Below are 16281 nucleotides of genomic sequence, written 5' to 3' on the forward strand. Positions count from 1 at the left end.
TGGATTGAATGGCCTCTAAGGTCCCTTCCAGCCTAGGCCATTCTATGATCTATGATTCTGCGATAAAACCTCTTGATGCTTGTCAACCCTCAGTTGTGTCTCCGCTGTTTCTGCCCTGCAGCAGCCTTCCTCAGGGACTGAACTAGGGAACTGCATCCTACGGTTCAAGCGAGTTGAGGGACTGGCAGAAGAACACCAGCAGCACTGCCATACTGCCTCGCGTTGGCTGAGGCGCAGCCTCTGGATTTTTAGAGAAGACATCATTTCTTAGAAGCTGCCTCAAACCCAGGGTGGCCTGTAACCTTCTCCCTCAACAATGTCATTGCAAATTCCAAATACCATTTGTTTAAGATGAAAGCTGTGTTATTCCAAAGGAGCTGATTTGCTCCCATATGGCGTGTCCAAGAATAGTTGGGCAGGAGAGCACTCAAAAGAGGAGCTGGGTAAAGAGGCAGCTTTTGAAGATTTATTCCTTGGTTTAAAATGAAGCTTCTGGTGGGTTAAGAATGAGGTAGTGAGAGCAGTGCCCCATGTCTGGGGCACAAACTGCATCAAAGCTGAGCAGTGTCTTCTAGAGCTGATCTAGGCTCTGATCTTACACAACTGAAGGCAGCTGGAACTGGCTGAGTTTGAGCCAGGTCAGGCACTGCAGAAAGTTATGCCAAATAGGTGCAGATCAGGACTTAGAGCCTAAGAACTGAGTAGTAACAACTAGATGATAACTTGGGACTCCAAATGTCTGTGCACATTGTGAAACTCAGTGTTGAAGAGGAAGTAATCTGCAGTGGGAGGAGGGGAAAACCAGAAGAATCTGAAACAAATCTGCTGTCAAAAAGCACGCTGCCTCTTGTAAGTAGAATTAGCAGTAACATCAGCCTAAAGTAGGACATCCACACAGGAGATCTTCCAGGATGGTAAGTACATATGCCATCATCTGGAGAGTGTTGGGGGGGGTGGTCACGGAGAAACCAACGCACTTTGTCTGTCTGAGGAACTTCAGACAGCTTCCGGGGAGGACTTTGTATCCTGAAAGGTCTCATCCTTTGAAATCCAAAATCTTAAACAGTTTGATGCTCATGAAGAAAAGCAGCACCAAGAGTTATTCTGGGGGCAGGGAGAAAGCAGTCTAATGTCATAAACAACAGTCTCCTGTGTGTACTCAGCAGACTGTGGTATTAGCTTGTGTTCCAGTCCACGAAGCAACGCTAAGTAGTGCTTGTATTTATTGCTCTTGGATGGACTTTAGTCATTGAAATTGGCAGCTAGTAAAGCCCTCAAAGCTTAGTGGGAGCCACAGTTAATTACTGACCAGCTACAATATTATTAATCAGACTTCTGCTTTAGTTTGTGATGCTTTCTTTCTTGAAAATTAAACTGCATATTTTGGTGCATTTCTCGTGACTTCTGTAGAGCAGCTGAGAATTTAACCCATCACCAAAGATATCAAGAAACACTTAGAACCAAGTGGTAGATGACGCTATTTTGGTGCATACGAGATCTGTTCGCTTTCTTATTTTAAGAGAAATGCTGCTTTTTGGGGCCATTTTGTAACTACTGCTGAAAAAGAGAACTGAAACAAGCTGTCTCTCACAAGTTCCATGCTGAAGCCATCACAGAGCTGTAAGAGCACCTACCGCTGCATTTCCTTACTAAGATGCTGCTCAGGCCCCCAAATCTGTCACGGCGATGTAGCTTTGGAAGCCAGAGGGACAAGATGACACCTCTCAGGCTCCAGTTCTGTGGTGGAAACCACCCAGGACAGCCAGGGGGCTGCTTGTTGTTACTGGAGAGCCCAGCCAGGTGGGAGAGCTGCTACCAAAGCAGACAGCTGTGAAGTATGACCTGCAACCTCGTGGGGCTCCCTTGGCTGAGGCTGCTGGGCTGCTGTTGTTCTTCAGCTGCCTTTCTCCTCTTTCTTTAAAATTGCTTTGCCTTGCTTTCCTACCAAACTCCTTAGCCTCTCCTCTCTTCCTTTCTCTTCATTTTGTTCCCACTTGATTCTTCTGGGTTTATATTTGACCACACTTTCTCTCAAGGCGGGGGAATGACATATTTTGATTTCTCTGCGTGGTATGTTTTATCTGCCCTCTCTGCTCAGGCTGTAAGCCCTTTGGGGTAAGGCACCATGTCTTTCTACTGTGCTTAAAGCATGACCTGGGATTTCTGGGGCAGGGGGACCTGACCTCCCCTAGGGAATGGACAGCTGCCCTGCACTGCGGGCAGCAGCACAGTTTCTCCAGGCCTGGGAGAATGGGTACTTACCTGCCAGCATTTATAACTATTTCTAGCATAAAACCTTGCATCTGGATCTGGGGGCAGCAAAAGGAAATGCCAGTGAAAAGTGTGAGTAAAACAGCTTTGGAAAGTAGGCACTGCTGTACTGAGTAGGCAGTAACAGCAGGCAGGCACTGAAACAGAAACTTAGCTTTCCTCTCTGCAGCTCTAGCATGCTTTCAGTTACGACTGTTGATACCTTTTCTTCCCTCTTCACCTTTCTCATTCTTCCTTTTACCTTGGGTCCTGTATTTCCACATCCCTCTCCACACTCCCCAGTCACTGTTTTAGACCCACCTCCCTTGTCTCCCAAGACATCCTGCACCGCTTCGGTTCAGCCCCACTAGAAGCCTTGGGGATTCTCTACATGCTGTGTCCAACTCCTGCCTGTTCCATGTGGTCACAGCGTCTGTAGAGAAAGGTGGAGTGGGCAGGAGTTGGACACAGCATGGATGTGTCTGGCCATGCTGTCTGACTAATGTGGGAGGGCAGACACCATGAGCCCAACCAGTTCAGGTGACAATAGCTGTGAACATGGATGGGACAAGCCTGGCAGGATCCTTCCGAACTCAAACTTGTCCGAGTGGGGCCACCCACAGAAACTGCATATCTGACACCATTACAGCAGGTTCATCCTCCAGGCTACGAGCACCCAGTGGCCTCAGGTAGTGGGAGCAGTAGTTTGGGGACTGGACAGGTGGTGATATCATCTGGTAGCACTTTTTGAAATCTGTCATACCCCAGGATGTCCTTCTTGCTTCCAAGCATGAGAAAAGACAGCTGACTCCTATGGGGTAAATTCACCTCTGCCGATGCATCCAGTTCTGGAGCCCCTGCTACAAGAAAGATCTAGATGTGCTGGAACGTGTCCAGAGAAGGGCCACGAGGATGCTCAGAGGGCTGGAGAGCCTCTCGTGTGAAGACAGACTGAGAGTTGGGGCTGTTCAGTCTGCAGAAAAAAAGGCTCCAAGGAGACCTTATCCAGTATTTTCCAGTATCTTAAGGGGCTACAAGAAAGCTGGTGAGGGGCTTTTTAGGATGTCAGGTAGTGACAGGACTAGAGGGAATGGTTTAAAGCTAGAGATGGATCGATTCAGATTGGACGTTAGGAAGAAGTTCTTCACCGTGAGGGTGGTGAGACCCTGGCACAGGTTGCCCAGAGAGGTGGTGGAAGCCCCATCCCTGGAAGTTTCTAAGGCCAGGCTGGATGGGGCTCTGAGCAGCCTCATCTAGTGGGGGACATCCCTGCCCATGGCGGGGGGTTTGAAACTAGTTGATCTTTAAGGTCCCTTCCAACCCTGACAATTCCATGATTCTATGATGCAGGGATGGTTCATGACCCACTGGGCATGTGTGAAATTTTTGGTTTGACCTTTTAAGAAGCCAGAATAGACAAGTGGCCAACTACCCCTGCCCTACCATCTGCTTTGAGTTTCAGCATATTTTGCTTTTTGCTCTTGTGGTTTCCTCTGCTAGTGATAACACCAGATTGGAGCAATACTGTCTGACGAGGAAAGGAAATTAACTTATTTTCTACAGTCATGATTGCATCAGGGTTGGAGAGGAATTTGTATTTCAGCCTGGTCCCTGTAACCTTGACAGAGTCCCTACTGGGAGAGATCGTGGCAGTGAAGAAAACTTACACACATAGGAAGAGAGCAGGACCCTGAGTCAGACACAGATTGACATTGATGCTCTACACTAGAACCCATGGCTTCTGTGCGTCATTATTGCTTGTTGGCAAATGTATCAGCTTGAAACAGGACAAAAGTGGGTGTTGAAGGATAACTTGAAGATGCTGTGATGCAGTTGTTTACATATTCATTACTGCAGTGATTTTTGCATAGATACAGCATGAGGGAAAAATGCAGGGACCTCTCCCTCTCACTTTGGGATTTATTAATGTCACTCAAGACCCGTAATACAGTGAAGATGGTGCACAGTTCCATACCTAAATCTCAGAGCACCATATAAAGAAGTAGCAGTAACCTGCATTTTTAGCTTGTGACTGGCTTAATACAAATGTTGCCATAAAGTTTTATTTTTCCCCTTTCTGTTTTTCAGATTGTGAAAAAAACACTTAAAACATCCCCGATGTTTAATGAGTGTTCCAACACGAAATTAAGCGTGGACAATCAAAAATATGTCAAAATGGTAATTATTGGGATACGCTACACTTGCCTACACGAGCTGAGATTACACTGACACTTGTAACAAGAAATAGCAGATTAAGAAGAATGATTTTATTGCCTGTTTTAGAAATCCGTGTAGATTTTGATCCTATTTGTAAATGACTGACAAAACCCTCACTGATGTATCCAGCATGCTGATCAAACCTTGCCAAGAGGGAGTAATGTGGAACCTAATCCTGCAGCCGTGGCTCAGGATGTAAACCTTGCTCATACAAACACCCTCACTTCCACCATTAGCACAGCATTTGTTTCTTCATTTAGCATGCCTAGAGGACCTGGACATCACAGCGTACATCATGGTGACAGCAAGATGTGGCTTCAAAACAGATCTCTTACCACAGAAATGTTCTCTAAAACCTGTGTGATGTTTAGATATTGCCAACAGGTTCACAGGATGAAATGCAGAACTCTTAAAAATTAGTGGGATTTTGTTTGTCCTCAGTGAGACGGAAAACAATCCAGAGGGTAAAAATTTAAGTAGATAGTCAGTTTAAAAATGTTTTTCTCATTCAAAGCACTGCCTGAACTTGATGGCAGTATTGTAGATCTTGAGAAAAGTAGAGAAAGTGAAAAGTCAGAAATTTTGTCCACATAGAAACTGATACTTCCAGAGGTAACTGGTCTCCAACAATTTTAATATGTACCCTTTTGAGAGCTCACATTTATAGCTGCAACCTCATGATCATCACTTTCAGACTTGGTTCTCCTGCCTGGAGAGGTTACAAAAGCTGAAATCTGAAGTGCACATTGCCTGTCATAAGGTGGTGGATGGTCCCAGCTCCAAGGAATTGCCATTGGGACCCAGACATGATAATTGTTGGGGTAAATGGATCTGCATTGGTGACTCTTTTCCTCCTCAATATAGGGCAACATATAGAGCCTGGTGCTATATATTTCAGCACGTGAGTGGCTGGACTCCAGGTATAGATACACCAAGTGACCAAGCTATTTATTTTTCCTTCCATCTACTTTCAGGAAAAAAAATGAAATACAGAAAAAATAAAATGAAGCTGAATCACCATACTAGAACAAGGAAATACTGTTCACTTACCATATGGATGTGACATTCGTGTAGTTTCACTTACTTGAGGTCTAAGTTACAAGACAAAACCAGAACATGTTAAGAAACCACAAAATGTCCTTCTCCTTCTGACATTTTCAGACCTGTTTTCTTCCCCTGACTTCATGAACTTCCTCTTTATGGTAGTAAGAGGCTTGATCCCACAGCTAATCTTGTGTTGAGCACCCATTTGTCTTGTGCTACATAAAGTTAATTAATGTCAAATTAATCACAGAATGGCCTAGGCTGGAAGGGACCTTAGAGATCATCTAATCCAACCTCCCTGTCATGGGCAGGGATGCCTCTCAACTAGATCAAGCTACTCAAGGCTCCATCCAACTTGGCCTTGAACACCTCCAGGGAGGAGGCAGCCACAGCGTTTCTGGGCAATTTATTCCAAAGTCTTGCCACCCTCGTACTGAAGAATTTCTACCTAAGATCTAATCTAAATCTATTCTCCTTCAACTTAAACCCATTTCCCCTTGTCCTATCAGTGGACACTCTTGTAAAAAGTCCCTCCCTAGCCTTCCTGTAGGTTCCCTTCAGGTATTGGAAGGCAGCTATCAGGTCCTCCTGGAGTCTTCTCTTCTCCAGGCTGAATAATCCCAGCTCCTACAGCCTAATCATGAAGTCTGTAAAAACACAGGGGGTTTATATGTTGGCACAGGAAAAAAAAAAACTAAAATCATGGTCCTCACACGAACCAACCCCAATATATCTTGTGGTGCTCACTTCCAGTGGTGCATCCAAGAATACTGCCTGCAAGTAGCTGAAAGCAGAATTACTGTTCAAAGATAGTGAGTCACTCAGCTGCAACAGGTATTCATCCATTAGCTGGTGTATCAGTGATTTGCTGATTGCTTAAATCTTCTCCTGTTTGGATTCTGTTCTAGTTTCAAATCTTTGGGGCAATTTTGATACTTGGTCTTGTCCTGATAGCTGTTTACTTCATGAAAATGCACAGCACAGTGGATAATAACAGAGAAAAAGCAGTTGTCAGCATTTACACAGAGCTGGAGGAGGAAGAAGGACTCTACAGAGATCTTCCAGGAACCACAGTAGTTCAGGAGAGCACCAACAGATCCAATGCCTCCTGCAGGTAAGCCAGGCCCAATGGCACATGTAGAAGTAATCACCAGATGAAGAGCTAGTTACAATGCTGAAAATATCAGCATGGCTTTTGTTCTCTTCCCATTGTATAAGCTATGATAATCTACCACGAATTTGGGAAGAATGAGGCTGTTGTCTAGGCTTTGGGCCATCAGTAGTTGCCCATTATGGGGGGGCAGTAGGGACAGCATCACCGCTGGTCCTGAGATTGTATGTTCAGCATAGCTCTGCTGCTACTCCACCACCTCCAGCCATCCTCCTGTTGTGACAGTGGTGGGAGGCATCAGAGCAACCAGTGCGCAGAACAGCCTCTGGTGAGCTCACCTTCTGCCAGAGGCTGCAGGCGACAGTGGATGTTTGTCCCGGCAGAGGGTGAAGAGGGTACCAAAGCGACATCCAGCTCCGGGGAGTTACTTTTCTCCTCGTGTTTAGGATGGTAAAATAAAAAGCTCAGAACAGTTACTGAGAAGTCATTCTGCTGGATTTGGGAGAACCATGTACGATAGATGCTTGGCCATAAAAGCTGAGTATAGAGAGTACTCCCAGTGTGTTTGTCCAGCTCAGCTTGTTTGCTTTTGAGATTAACATCCAAAATGGCCAACTGTATGGCCTGACAGGTGCTTGGTTTTCTGCTTGGGTCACAGTTGCTTGCTTCACAATATATAATTGCCATTGCAGCTTTGAACTTGTGGAAAACGTTCCTTACGACTTACCTTTTGAGATAAATAGCACTGCAGCCAAACCCTTGTACCAAGCCTGGATGAGACTCCTTGATACAGCCCAGGAAAAAATTCATGTGGCTTCTTACTATTGGTCTCTTACTGGGAAGGATATCAACGTCAATGATTCAACTTCCAAGCAGGTAAGAGAAAATCAATGATAACAACGCTTGTGGTTGTATATCTCATGTACAGGCCGCAGGTGTCAGATTGTGTGATCTGTCTTCTGGAGACATTCCTTGATTTTTCCTGCAAACCCAGAAAAGTTTTCCATGCTGGTCTGAAGCAGCACACCAGCTTTCCTCCTCCAGTCATGCTAAACTCCATCTGGACTCTGTCCATTTCTCTGAATATTTCTGTGCAGTTTTAAGAGCAACCAGAGGTCAGCCTTGAAACCACACTTCCTCTGGCTTCTCCACCCAAAGTAAATGACAGAGGCCATGGCAAAAGATCAGCTTGTGACCATCCATCATGTTTAATTGTCCCTTGGCTCTCTTTTGGTCTTTGGCAGCTGACAACCTCCCAAGCAATCTTGAGCAGGGCCTGTTCTGAAAAGCGGAAGGGACAAGGCCACCCTATTTCAGGAAGGTACAGAGTTCACTCACGTGTCAGAAATGGTTCTGTTTGCAGACAGACCACACACTGGCCTGTTTGTCACTGTGGGCTGAGCCTCTGACCCCAGACTGACACATCCTCCTCAGTATCCTCATGGGACTGATCCCCTTGTCTTCCTCCCCAGGTTGTTCTGGAGATGGAGATGAGTTATTTCCTACAAATGAGAAGAAGTAGAAGTGACAGATATAAGGCTGAGCCTTGTCTAAGGGATAGCTCAGTGTAGGACAGTCCCTCTTACTTTTTCCTCAGGGAGAAATGACAGAGCATATCTACTGAGCATCCAGCAGCTGCTCTTCACTGGGACATTCACCTCTGAAGGCTGGAATATTTTGTGGTTGTACTTTCAAAACTTTTATAGCATTAGATGACAGCAAATAAACTTCAATTCATACATGGGATCAGAATCTTTGTCCCCTTTTTTCTCTACTTGGAACACTCCTGAAATAGGTTTAATTTCTGACCTTAATTGTGTTGGCATTCTTCAAAGGAATAATATGTTGGTAACTTGCATATATGCATCTTGTTAAATGGTCTATAACAAAATGTAAAAAATAACAAACAATTTACCATACAGGGTGAAGATATTCTGAAGAGGTTTGAGAGATTACTCACAGAGAACATCTCTGTGTATATTGCAACAAGTATACCAACTTTGGCTACAAATTCAACTGACCTTGAGATTTTAGAGGAAAAAGGTAATTATCCTGCGTTGGTATGATGAACTTCAGTACTACAAAAAGGCATCCGAGAAAAACTGGTCTCCAAGGCCTATTCTGGCATGGTGGTGCTTCCATGGGTTCACAGGACAAGCACTACGTGTTCACTAGCTCATGATTTCTGTGTATGTTGTCATGCCCTCAAGGATGTTTCTGAAAGGTCACATTCTGTGTATTTTTGCAAGTTACTGGATTCCCAGGACCGAGTGCTTGTGAATTTTGGTAGCCATAACTGGCTGCAAGTAGTAGACATCCAGCCATGTCCTGGCTGTCAGGAGAGCAGTGGACCATTTTCTCCATGCCGTACCTAAACTCTTTTTTCCCCTCTCCATCTTTCTTCAGGGGCTCATGTAAAAAGGATTGATTTTGGACACTTGGCGGGAGGAGTGTTGCATAGCAAATTCTGGATTGTAGACATGAAACACATATACATTGGTAGTGCAAATATGGACTGGAGGTCTTTATCTCAGGTAAGTTCTGGTTCTGCATATTCAAAGATCTAGGGGAAAATTCACATTCTAGCATATAACAGAGAAAAATTATAATGATGTAAAATACCGACTGAGTGGCACAAACAGCAAAGAAAACCCTGGAGGTGGCTCTCTGAGGCTGTGACATAGATTGATCTCTTTGCAGGTGAAAGAGTTTGGTGCTGTGATATACAACTGCAGCTGCTTGGCTGAAGACCTTTGGAAAACGTTTAGTACTTACTGGGATCTTGGACATGCAATCCCATTCCCTTGGCCTCTTAATTATTCTACCCACATTAACAAACACCATCCTCTGGAAGTAGAATTTAAGGGAATCTTGACAGAAGCCTATTTTTCTGTGAGTATGTTTTCAAATAACAAGATAGACTGCAAAGTATGTTTAAGCACTGGTATGTTTTAAAATAACAAGATAGACTGCAAAGTATGTTTAAGCATTGGCCAGAAAAGTCTCTTCAACAGTCCTCAGTTACCTACGTTGCAGTTGGATAATAACTAATTCCTCGGGCTTCTCTGGAAGTACTCAAGGAGTAAGGGTCAACCTGGCTTTGGCCATCAGGTCATATGGCAAGAAAGAGGTGCAGGTCTCCTTTAATCACCTGTGGGTTCACTATATCAGGAAGTATCTGACCCATCAGGACATGTAAGGTGTGAGGAACAATAGTGGTCCACCTCAAGTGCTTTGAGCTACTGTAGAGAAAACTGAACAGGTATGAATATATTAATATAAATGAATCAAAATCTGACAGAAAAAAGGATTAAATTGCTGACATGTGTGTTTTCTTCTTTACAGGCTTCTCCTCCAGCTTTTTGCGCAGAAAATCGCACCTATGACCTCTTTGCTATAACCAGTATTATCAGTGAGGCACAGAAATTTGTTTATGTTTCTGTTATGGAATATTTCCCGACTAGCCGTTTCATTCATCCAGAAAGGTACAATTTTAATCCTGAGCAAATCAGGTGACTGCACTATTTTAGGGAAAAATGTACTATTCCCCACCTTCTTCAATGGAAATATTCTGAGGAGAGGCTTTGCTCTGCATTCAGGAGCACCTCGTGGATTCTGCAAATACTGATTCCACAGAAAGGATGGTATCTAACACTGCCCATGTGCTTTGCTGGCATTTTAAAGCAGCCTCCTGGCCTCTTCACACAGCAAGAAAACTGTGAAGTGCCAGATTAAGTACAGTTAGGTACAGCTCCTTTCAAAATAAAATAGAACAGCTTTATGAACAGAGGAATGGGAACAGCAGTAATGTATCTGTCATCAGACTTGTCCAAGAAAATGTTACTTTGCTCCCCTCTTCTGCTCCTATTTCTCTCTTTCTGTTCACTTCTGAAGACTCTTGACTTCTGGCTCTGCTGCCTGTTTGATGTATTTGAAGCATAGTTTAGAGAGTGTTTCTTAACTATATTTGCTGACCTCTGCAATGGTAGCTGAAACAGGTCTTAAAAGAAACTTCTGGGCTTTCATTTTCCTTTTTTTTTTTTTAAATGATTTCATCTAAGGATCCAATGTATGCAGCAGCATTTCTTAAAGAGAAGGCAGCAGTGGTTATCGGGAGTGATCAAATTGCATGTGGTGGACTCCCGCCATGGTCCTGGTGGGCTGCTCAAGGTCACAGCAGAATTATGCAGACTCTGCCCATCAACTCAAACCTGAGTAACACAGAAAATTAGTCAGTCATGGGGCAACCACTAAGACTCCCAATTCTTAGATATGCTTGAAATAGGACGTTCACACACAATCAGGTGGTCTGAGTCTTACCTGCTTATAACATTTCTGAGTTTTCCAGTTGTCTAATCAGACTAAGAAAGAAGTTTGAGGGAAACAATTGTGTACAACGTGGCTTGTAAAGAATAGGGTGAGCTCTGTGTTGCCATTTAGCCATGCATCATGTCCTGTGGCGTGACTGTGCAAAGCTTGTGTTGTTCAGCTGTGTATGTGTGTTAGCAGGAAGGCTGTAGGATAAGAGACAGACACAAATAATTCCACTGTCTTTGAAAGAAAATCTCAAAGCATAGCTTCCACTTGGAGGATATTTTTATAAATCAAACAGCTTAGAGAATTTTCAGTTTCTACGTTTCGGACTCTACAGCTGAATCTCTGGCTTTCTCATCTGCTTTTGGCTAAAAATATGTTCACAGAAAGTCTCTTTTCCCCCACAGGAACAAGTGTGTTAATACTTCTCATTCTTCATCTGAAGCCTTAATCCACTGTTTGTGACATCTAGGGCCTGATCAGATGCAAACAAGAGCTTGAAAGGCCCAGGGAAGGCGGCGTGGGGCCTCTGGCTATGTCCACAGCAACCAGCTGTAGTGCAATGAATTGAGGCTGATTAGTTCAGGTTAGGTTCCTCCAGCAGCTGAGGCAGAGGGAACAAAGCTGCTGTCTTAATACTTGAGTGTTAATCGACTAGAAACTGATATATTTTTAAAACGGCAACTGCTCAAAAATGGCATTTCTAAATAGCATGTTTCCCTGAATTTTTCAGGATCTACAAGTTAGCCTGAAAGCACATGGCCGGTCCATTGATTGGGATAAGACGAAGTGTGAGGAAGGATTAGAGAATTCAGGCCTTTGTACATAAAATCAAAAGGTTTTAGGCAAATTAATTCATCATTGCTCACGGGACTGTGAGCGAGTGCCAGACCTGTCTCTGAGTCCTCCAATCTGTACCAGAGATGCTTGTCTTCTTCCGTGCAGCACCTGTTAGGATCTACAGAATAAAAATACTACGTGGGCGTCTGGAGTTACTAGTCAGGGGCTGTCTGTTAGCCCAGCTCTTGGAGTTGTGTAGTTGGGTGGCGGATGTTAACAATTTTTCCCTAAGCTACTGCCCACACGAGTGTCAGGAAAGCGGAGAGCCTCACGTTCCCAAGAGCAGAGCTGTGTTTGCTGCCTCGGGGCACAGGCCACACTAAAGAGGGCAAGGAGGGGTGGGGAGGGATGGAGCCTGCCCATGCTGGCTGATGGCACAGGAGCACTGCAGACACCAGAAACAGTCTCCAGGATCCTGAAATGGCCATATTCCGCAAAACTGTTCTTAGGTTTTCCTCTAGGCTCTGCGCTGTCCTGTTTACTTTGTGCTGTATGATCTAGCTTTCCGTTGGAGTTGTTCTTGTTATCTCCACTCTTCTAAGGAAATGAGTGTGATGGCACCATGTCATGTGTGTATCTGTGTACATGCACTTTACTAGGGTTTAAACTTTTTGATCATTTCAACCCAATTTGGCAGAGACTGGGATGGGTAGAAGGCAGAAATCTTATTTATACCTCCAATAAAGGCACAAGTGCTCCTCTTCCTGAACATGAGAGATCGCATCTGTGCATGGCATCCTTGTATTCTCAGTTTGTATTCTCAGTCGCAGCTTTCTACTGAACTCTTTCAAAAATATCCCTTTTTCTACCCACCTATGTTTCTCTAGATACTGGCCAACCATTGACAATGCTCTGAGACGTGCAGCTTTCAACAACAGAGTAAAAATCCGGCTTCTGGTCAGCTGCTGGACCCATTCTGACCCAAATATGTTCTACTACCTGAGGTCTCTGCGTGCCCTCGACAACCCACGTGCCCACATCAGTGTCAGCGTGGTACGATGAGAAACCTGATTTTGGAAAGACAGCTTGAAGATATTTGCCCCTCGCTGATTTTTGAGTTTAAGCTGCCAGTGGCACATCCAAGTATCAGGTTTTAGAGAAGTAGATTATCCATTTCTTGCAGTCCTGAAGATAATGAGGCCCAAGAGATGATCTTTGAAGAGTAGCTATTTCCAGCTATGGGTGGTATCGAGGGCAGTGCCTAGCTGCAGCACTTGTAACATCACCCAGGCAGTCACTTTTACTGAGCACCATGACAGTAACAGTTTATATGACAACTCAGTGCTCTTCTCATAGACCTTTTCCCCTTTGGAGTATCTTAAATGCTTCTAATTACTATCACTTTTTTTACAGTTGAGAGCTCTACTGACTGCCTACACAAATGGACCCACTTTTGAACACTAAATCTCCTGAATTCATCATCATCATAGAATGGCCTAGGCTGGAAGGGACCTTAGAGATCATTTAAATCCAACCTCCCTGTCACGGGCAGGGACACCACCTCTCTAGACCAGAATAGACACCACCTCTCTAGACTAGACCAGGCAACACATGGGGACCGAGTGGGAATCGAACCCGCGACCTCGGTGTTGTCATTGTTGTCAGCACCACGCTCAACCCACTGAGCTAACCAGCCCCTAAATATTACACTCAGGCCATAGGCACTAGGCTAGAATATATCAAGTGGAGTGGGGATGGTGTGGAATCTCCCAGCATAATGCAGTTACCATGACAGAGAGAAGTCACAGAAGTAAGGAGGAATGTTTTTTACCAAAAAAAAAAAATAATGAAAAAAAGGAACAGAAATAATAGAAATGTAGATTGAGTAAGAGTTAACACAAAAAGCTAGGCATTGTTGTTGCATGCAGTACCCCTCGTGTCTGTGATCAGCCCATTCTAGCACAAAATAAGAGCAGCAATCAGTGGTAAATGCGGATCTATTAAACAGCTGCCTAAAACTGCATTTAATTATCTGCCCTGTAATGATAATAGCTGTGCCACTAATGGAACATTGTGAAGAGAACATTACCCTTATCCGATCTCAATTGCTTATCCAATCTTATATATAGTGGAAGCACTATTTGTTAGTTTTCTTGGATAAGAGTAATGTCTCTTTTATAATACATTTAATAACAGTATGCAGAATATTCTCTTCTATTCTCCCCTATTACTCTATTCTTTGAAAATACAGAAAATCTGCATTGTCCAATTATTCAGTCTGTTCCTAACTCTGTTATTTCTATTTATGTTTTTACTTTTTCTCCCTCCAGAAACTCTTCATTGTTCCAGTTCTGAATCACACAAATATTCCTCATGGGAGAGTGAATCACAACAAATACATGGTCACTGATCAAGTAGCCTATATTGGTATGTATTCCAAACACTTACTTCAGATCTATAGGACTGAAACTGAGATAGGATGAGCTGCAGCACCAAAAAGACCTCATTTTGCCATGGAAAGCAGATAAACGTATCAGAGTATATGGCTTTATCAGAATGCCTGCCCTGGATAAAGACGTAGAGATGTGAAGGGCAGACAATAATGTAGGTCAAGTTCAGTAAGAGATTATTTAATATGATTGTGAACTACTAAGAACAGAGCACGACAAGTCTGAGGGCACAGCCTGTGACAAGCACAGCAGAAATTGCACAGACTGTGTGCTCAGAATGATGCAGCAATAGCTACTGCTCTAGTATATAACATTATTGTGCTTTAATAAAAAGAAACTGCTGAGAGGAATTAATTCCACGCACTGTTTGTTGAATGGAACTCTAGGAAAGGAAATGAGAAAACAGTAATGTCAATTGCTGCTCAGTTCCTGAAATTCAGGATAGTTTTCCAATCTAGGCAATTCTGTGATTCTATGTTTGTTTTTCAGTGTTTTAGTAGGATGCCTCAAAAAAGGCAATGTGAAAGGGCTCTGTCATTTCAGTAGGCTCACCCTCCACGCAATGCAAACCAGAAAATAGATCTTCCAATGGGCTGAGGACTTGCAGCTCCAATTGCTTTTAATACAACTTGTTTCTTAATGAATTGTCTTTTGAAGACAGATAATTTCTTTTCATGCCTAAGCACCTTCTGGAATTGACAGCAGATTTTTCTGGCTAAGGCAACCATCAGGAGAAGTGCTAAGTGATAAAACATGTATTTTTTTCAGAGTGTTTAATATTCTGAATTGTGGTAGCTTTGAAGAGAGCCCTAGACAATGTCTACACCTTGGATTCCCAGCTTTGCCTGGTTTAAAAGCAGACATTGCATGCTGAGCTCAGAAGAGCTCCCGAGGATTTATTGATCAAGGGTCCAGTTTCTCCTCTTGTTTTCCTTTAATGAGTAAAGGCAATTAAGTTCATTGAGGTGTTTTTTTTCTTTAAACACAGAAACCCATATCAAACACTGGCTTTTACCCCTCTTAATACCCAAATGCTGCACTCTATTCCCTTATTTATAATTAGTAGATTGTTGCATCTCTGCCACTGGCTGTAAGGAATCAGAAGGTTATGAAGCTTCGGGGTTGCAATTAATACTGGTTTTCCGAAACCTGAGGTCTGGAATAAGAAGGGGGTGACCTGATTTTTGCTGCTCCATTGGTCCTAATGAGATTTGCAGTTGTACAGCAAATCAGCAAAGCCAGGCAATGTGGACTTAACAAGTATGGAGATCAAACAAAACACAGGGAAATGAATATTTTCTAATTAGCTACTTTCCCATTGCATAGGTACTTCAAACTGGTCAGAAGATTACTTCGTTAATACAGCTGGTGTGGGACTAATTATCAAACAGAATTTGACCAACGTGCAAAGAAGGTACCTCCCTATCCAGGAACAATTAAAAAACATTTTTGAGCGAGACTGGAATTCCAAATATGCAGTGAATCTGGAAGAGGTGCAAGGACAGAAAGACTGTAACTGGAGACTTTGAAGTGAATTGAGATACACATTTGAAATAGAAACAAGTAATATATTCGAGTCTTGCTCCCCATGCAAAACAAGGAGCTGTCTTTATGTCTTTGTCAGTGAAATCACATCCTCGTGGCAGCCCCATTGTTTGATGACACGAGAATTTCTCATAGTTGACTCTTCTTGCAGAACCGTTAGTCAGTGTGTGACATTTACTTTTTTGCATGATTACCTCATCCCAGGGTTAATTAAATACTTATGGTGTTATATGACAAGCTGTCTAATATAAAAGCAAACACAGAAGATACAAACAGATCTTAAAATATCAGAGATGCAGATAAGTATCGCTGTGCTTTTTTGTGTTAGGAAGCTGTAGATTTCAACTTTAATGTTCTATTAACAGCGTTTGCTTACATGTGTCTAAAAGTATTTTTTAATAAACTCATAGCCACTTTAAGATTTGAGTCGTGCAAGTAAACACCTACAAGAATGAGGGCAGATTTTAAAAAGAATTTAGAAATCAGAGGTACAGGAAAATACCTGTATTTAAGTGTTGAGGCTAGTTTCCAGAGCTAAATGCCTGGAAACCTTGAGGCCAGCTTCCAGCT

General features: G+C 43.3%; 1 protein-coding gene across 1 annotated transcript; it reads left to right on the plus strand.

Moving 5' to 3' along the window:
- The first annotated feature begins 4368 nt into the window (after positions 1 to 4368).
- On the plus strand, positions 4369 to 15695 carry PLD4 (phospholipase D family, member 4). Its single transcript, XM_009868288.1, has 10 exons — positions 4369 to 4428; positions 6420 to 6625; positions 7315 to 7498; positions 8545 to 8665; positions 9029 to 9156; positions 9323 to 9514; positions 9968 to 10107; positions 12604 to 12769; positions 14047 to 14143; positions 15493 to 15695. Exons 1-10 carry the CDS (start codon positions 4369 to 4371, stop codon positions 15693 to 15695), a joined length of 1497 nt encoding a protein of 498 aa, XP_009866590.1.
- Positions 15696 to 16281: the final 586 nt, after the last annotated feature.

The sequence above is a fragment of the Apaloderma vittatum genome, unplaced genomic scaffold (assembly GCF_000703405.1).
Source record: "Apaloderma vittatum isolate BGI_N311 unplaced genomic scaffold, ASM70340v1 scaffold10714, whole genome shotgun sequence".
NCBI lineage: Eukaryota > Metazoa > Chordata > Aves > Trogoniformes > Trogonidae > Apaloderma > Apaloderma vittatum.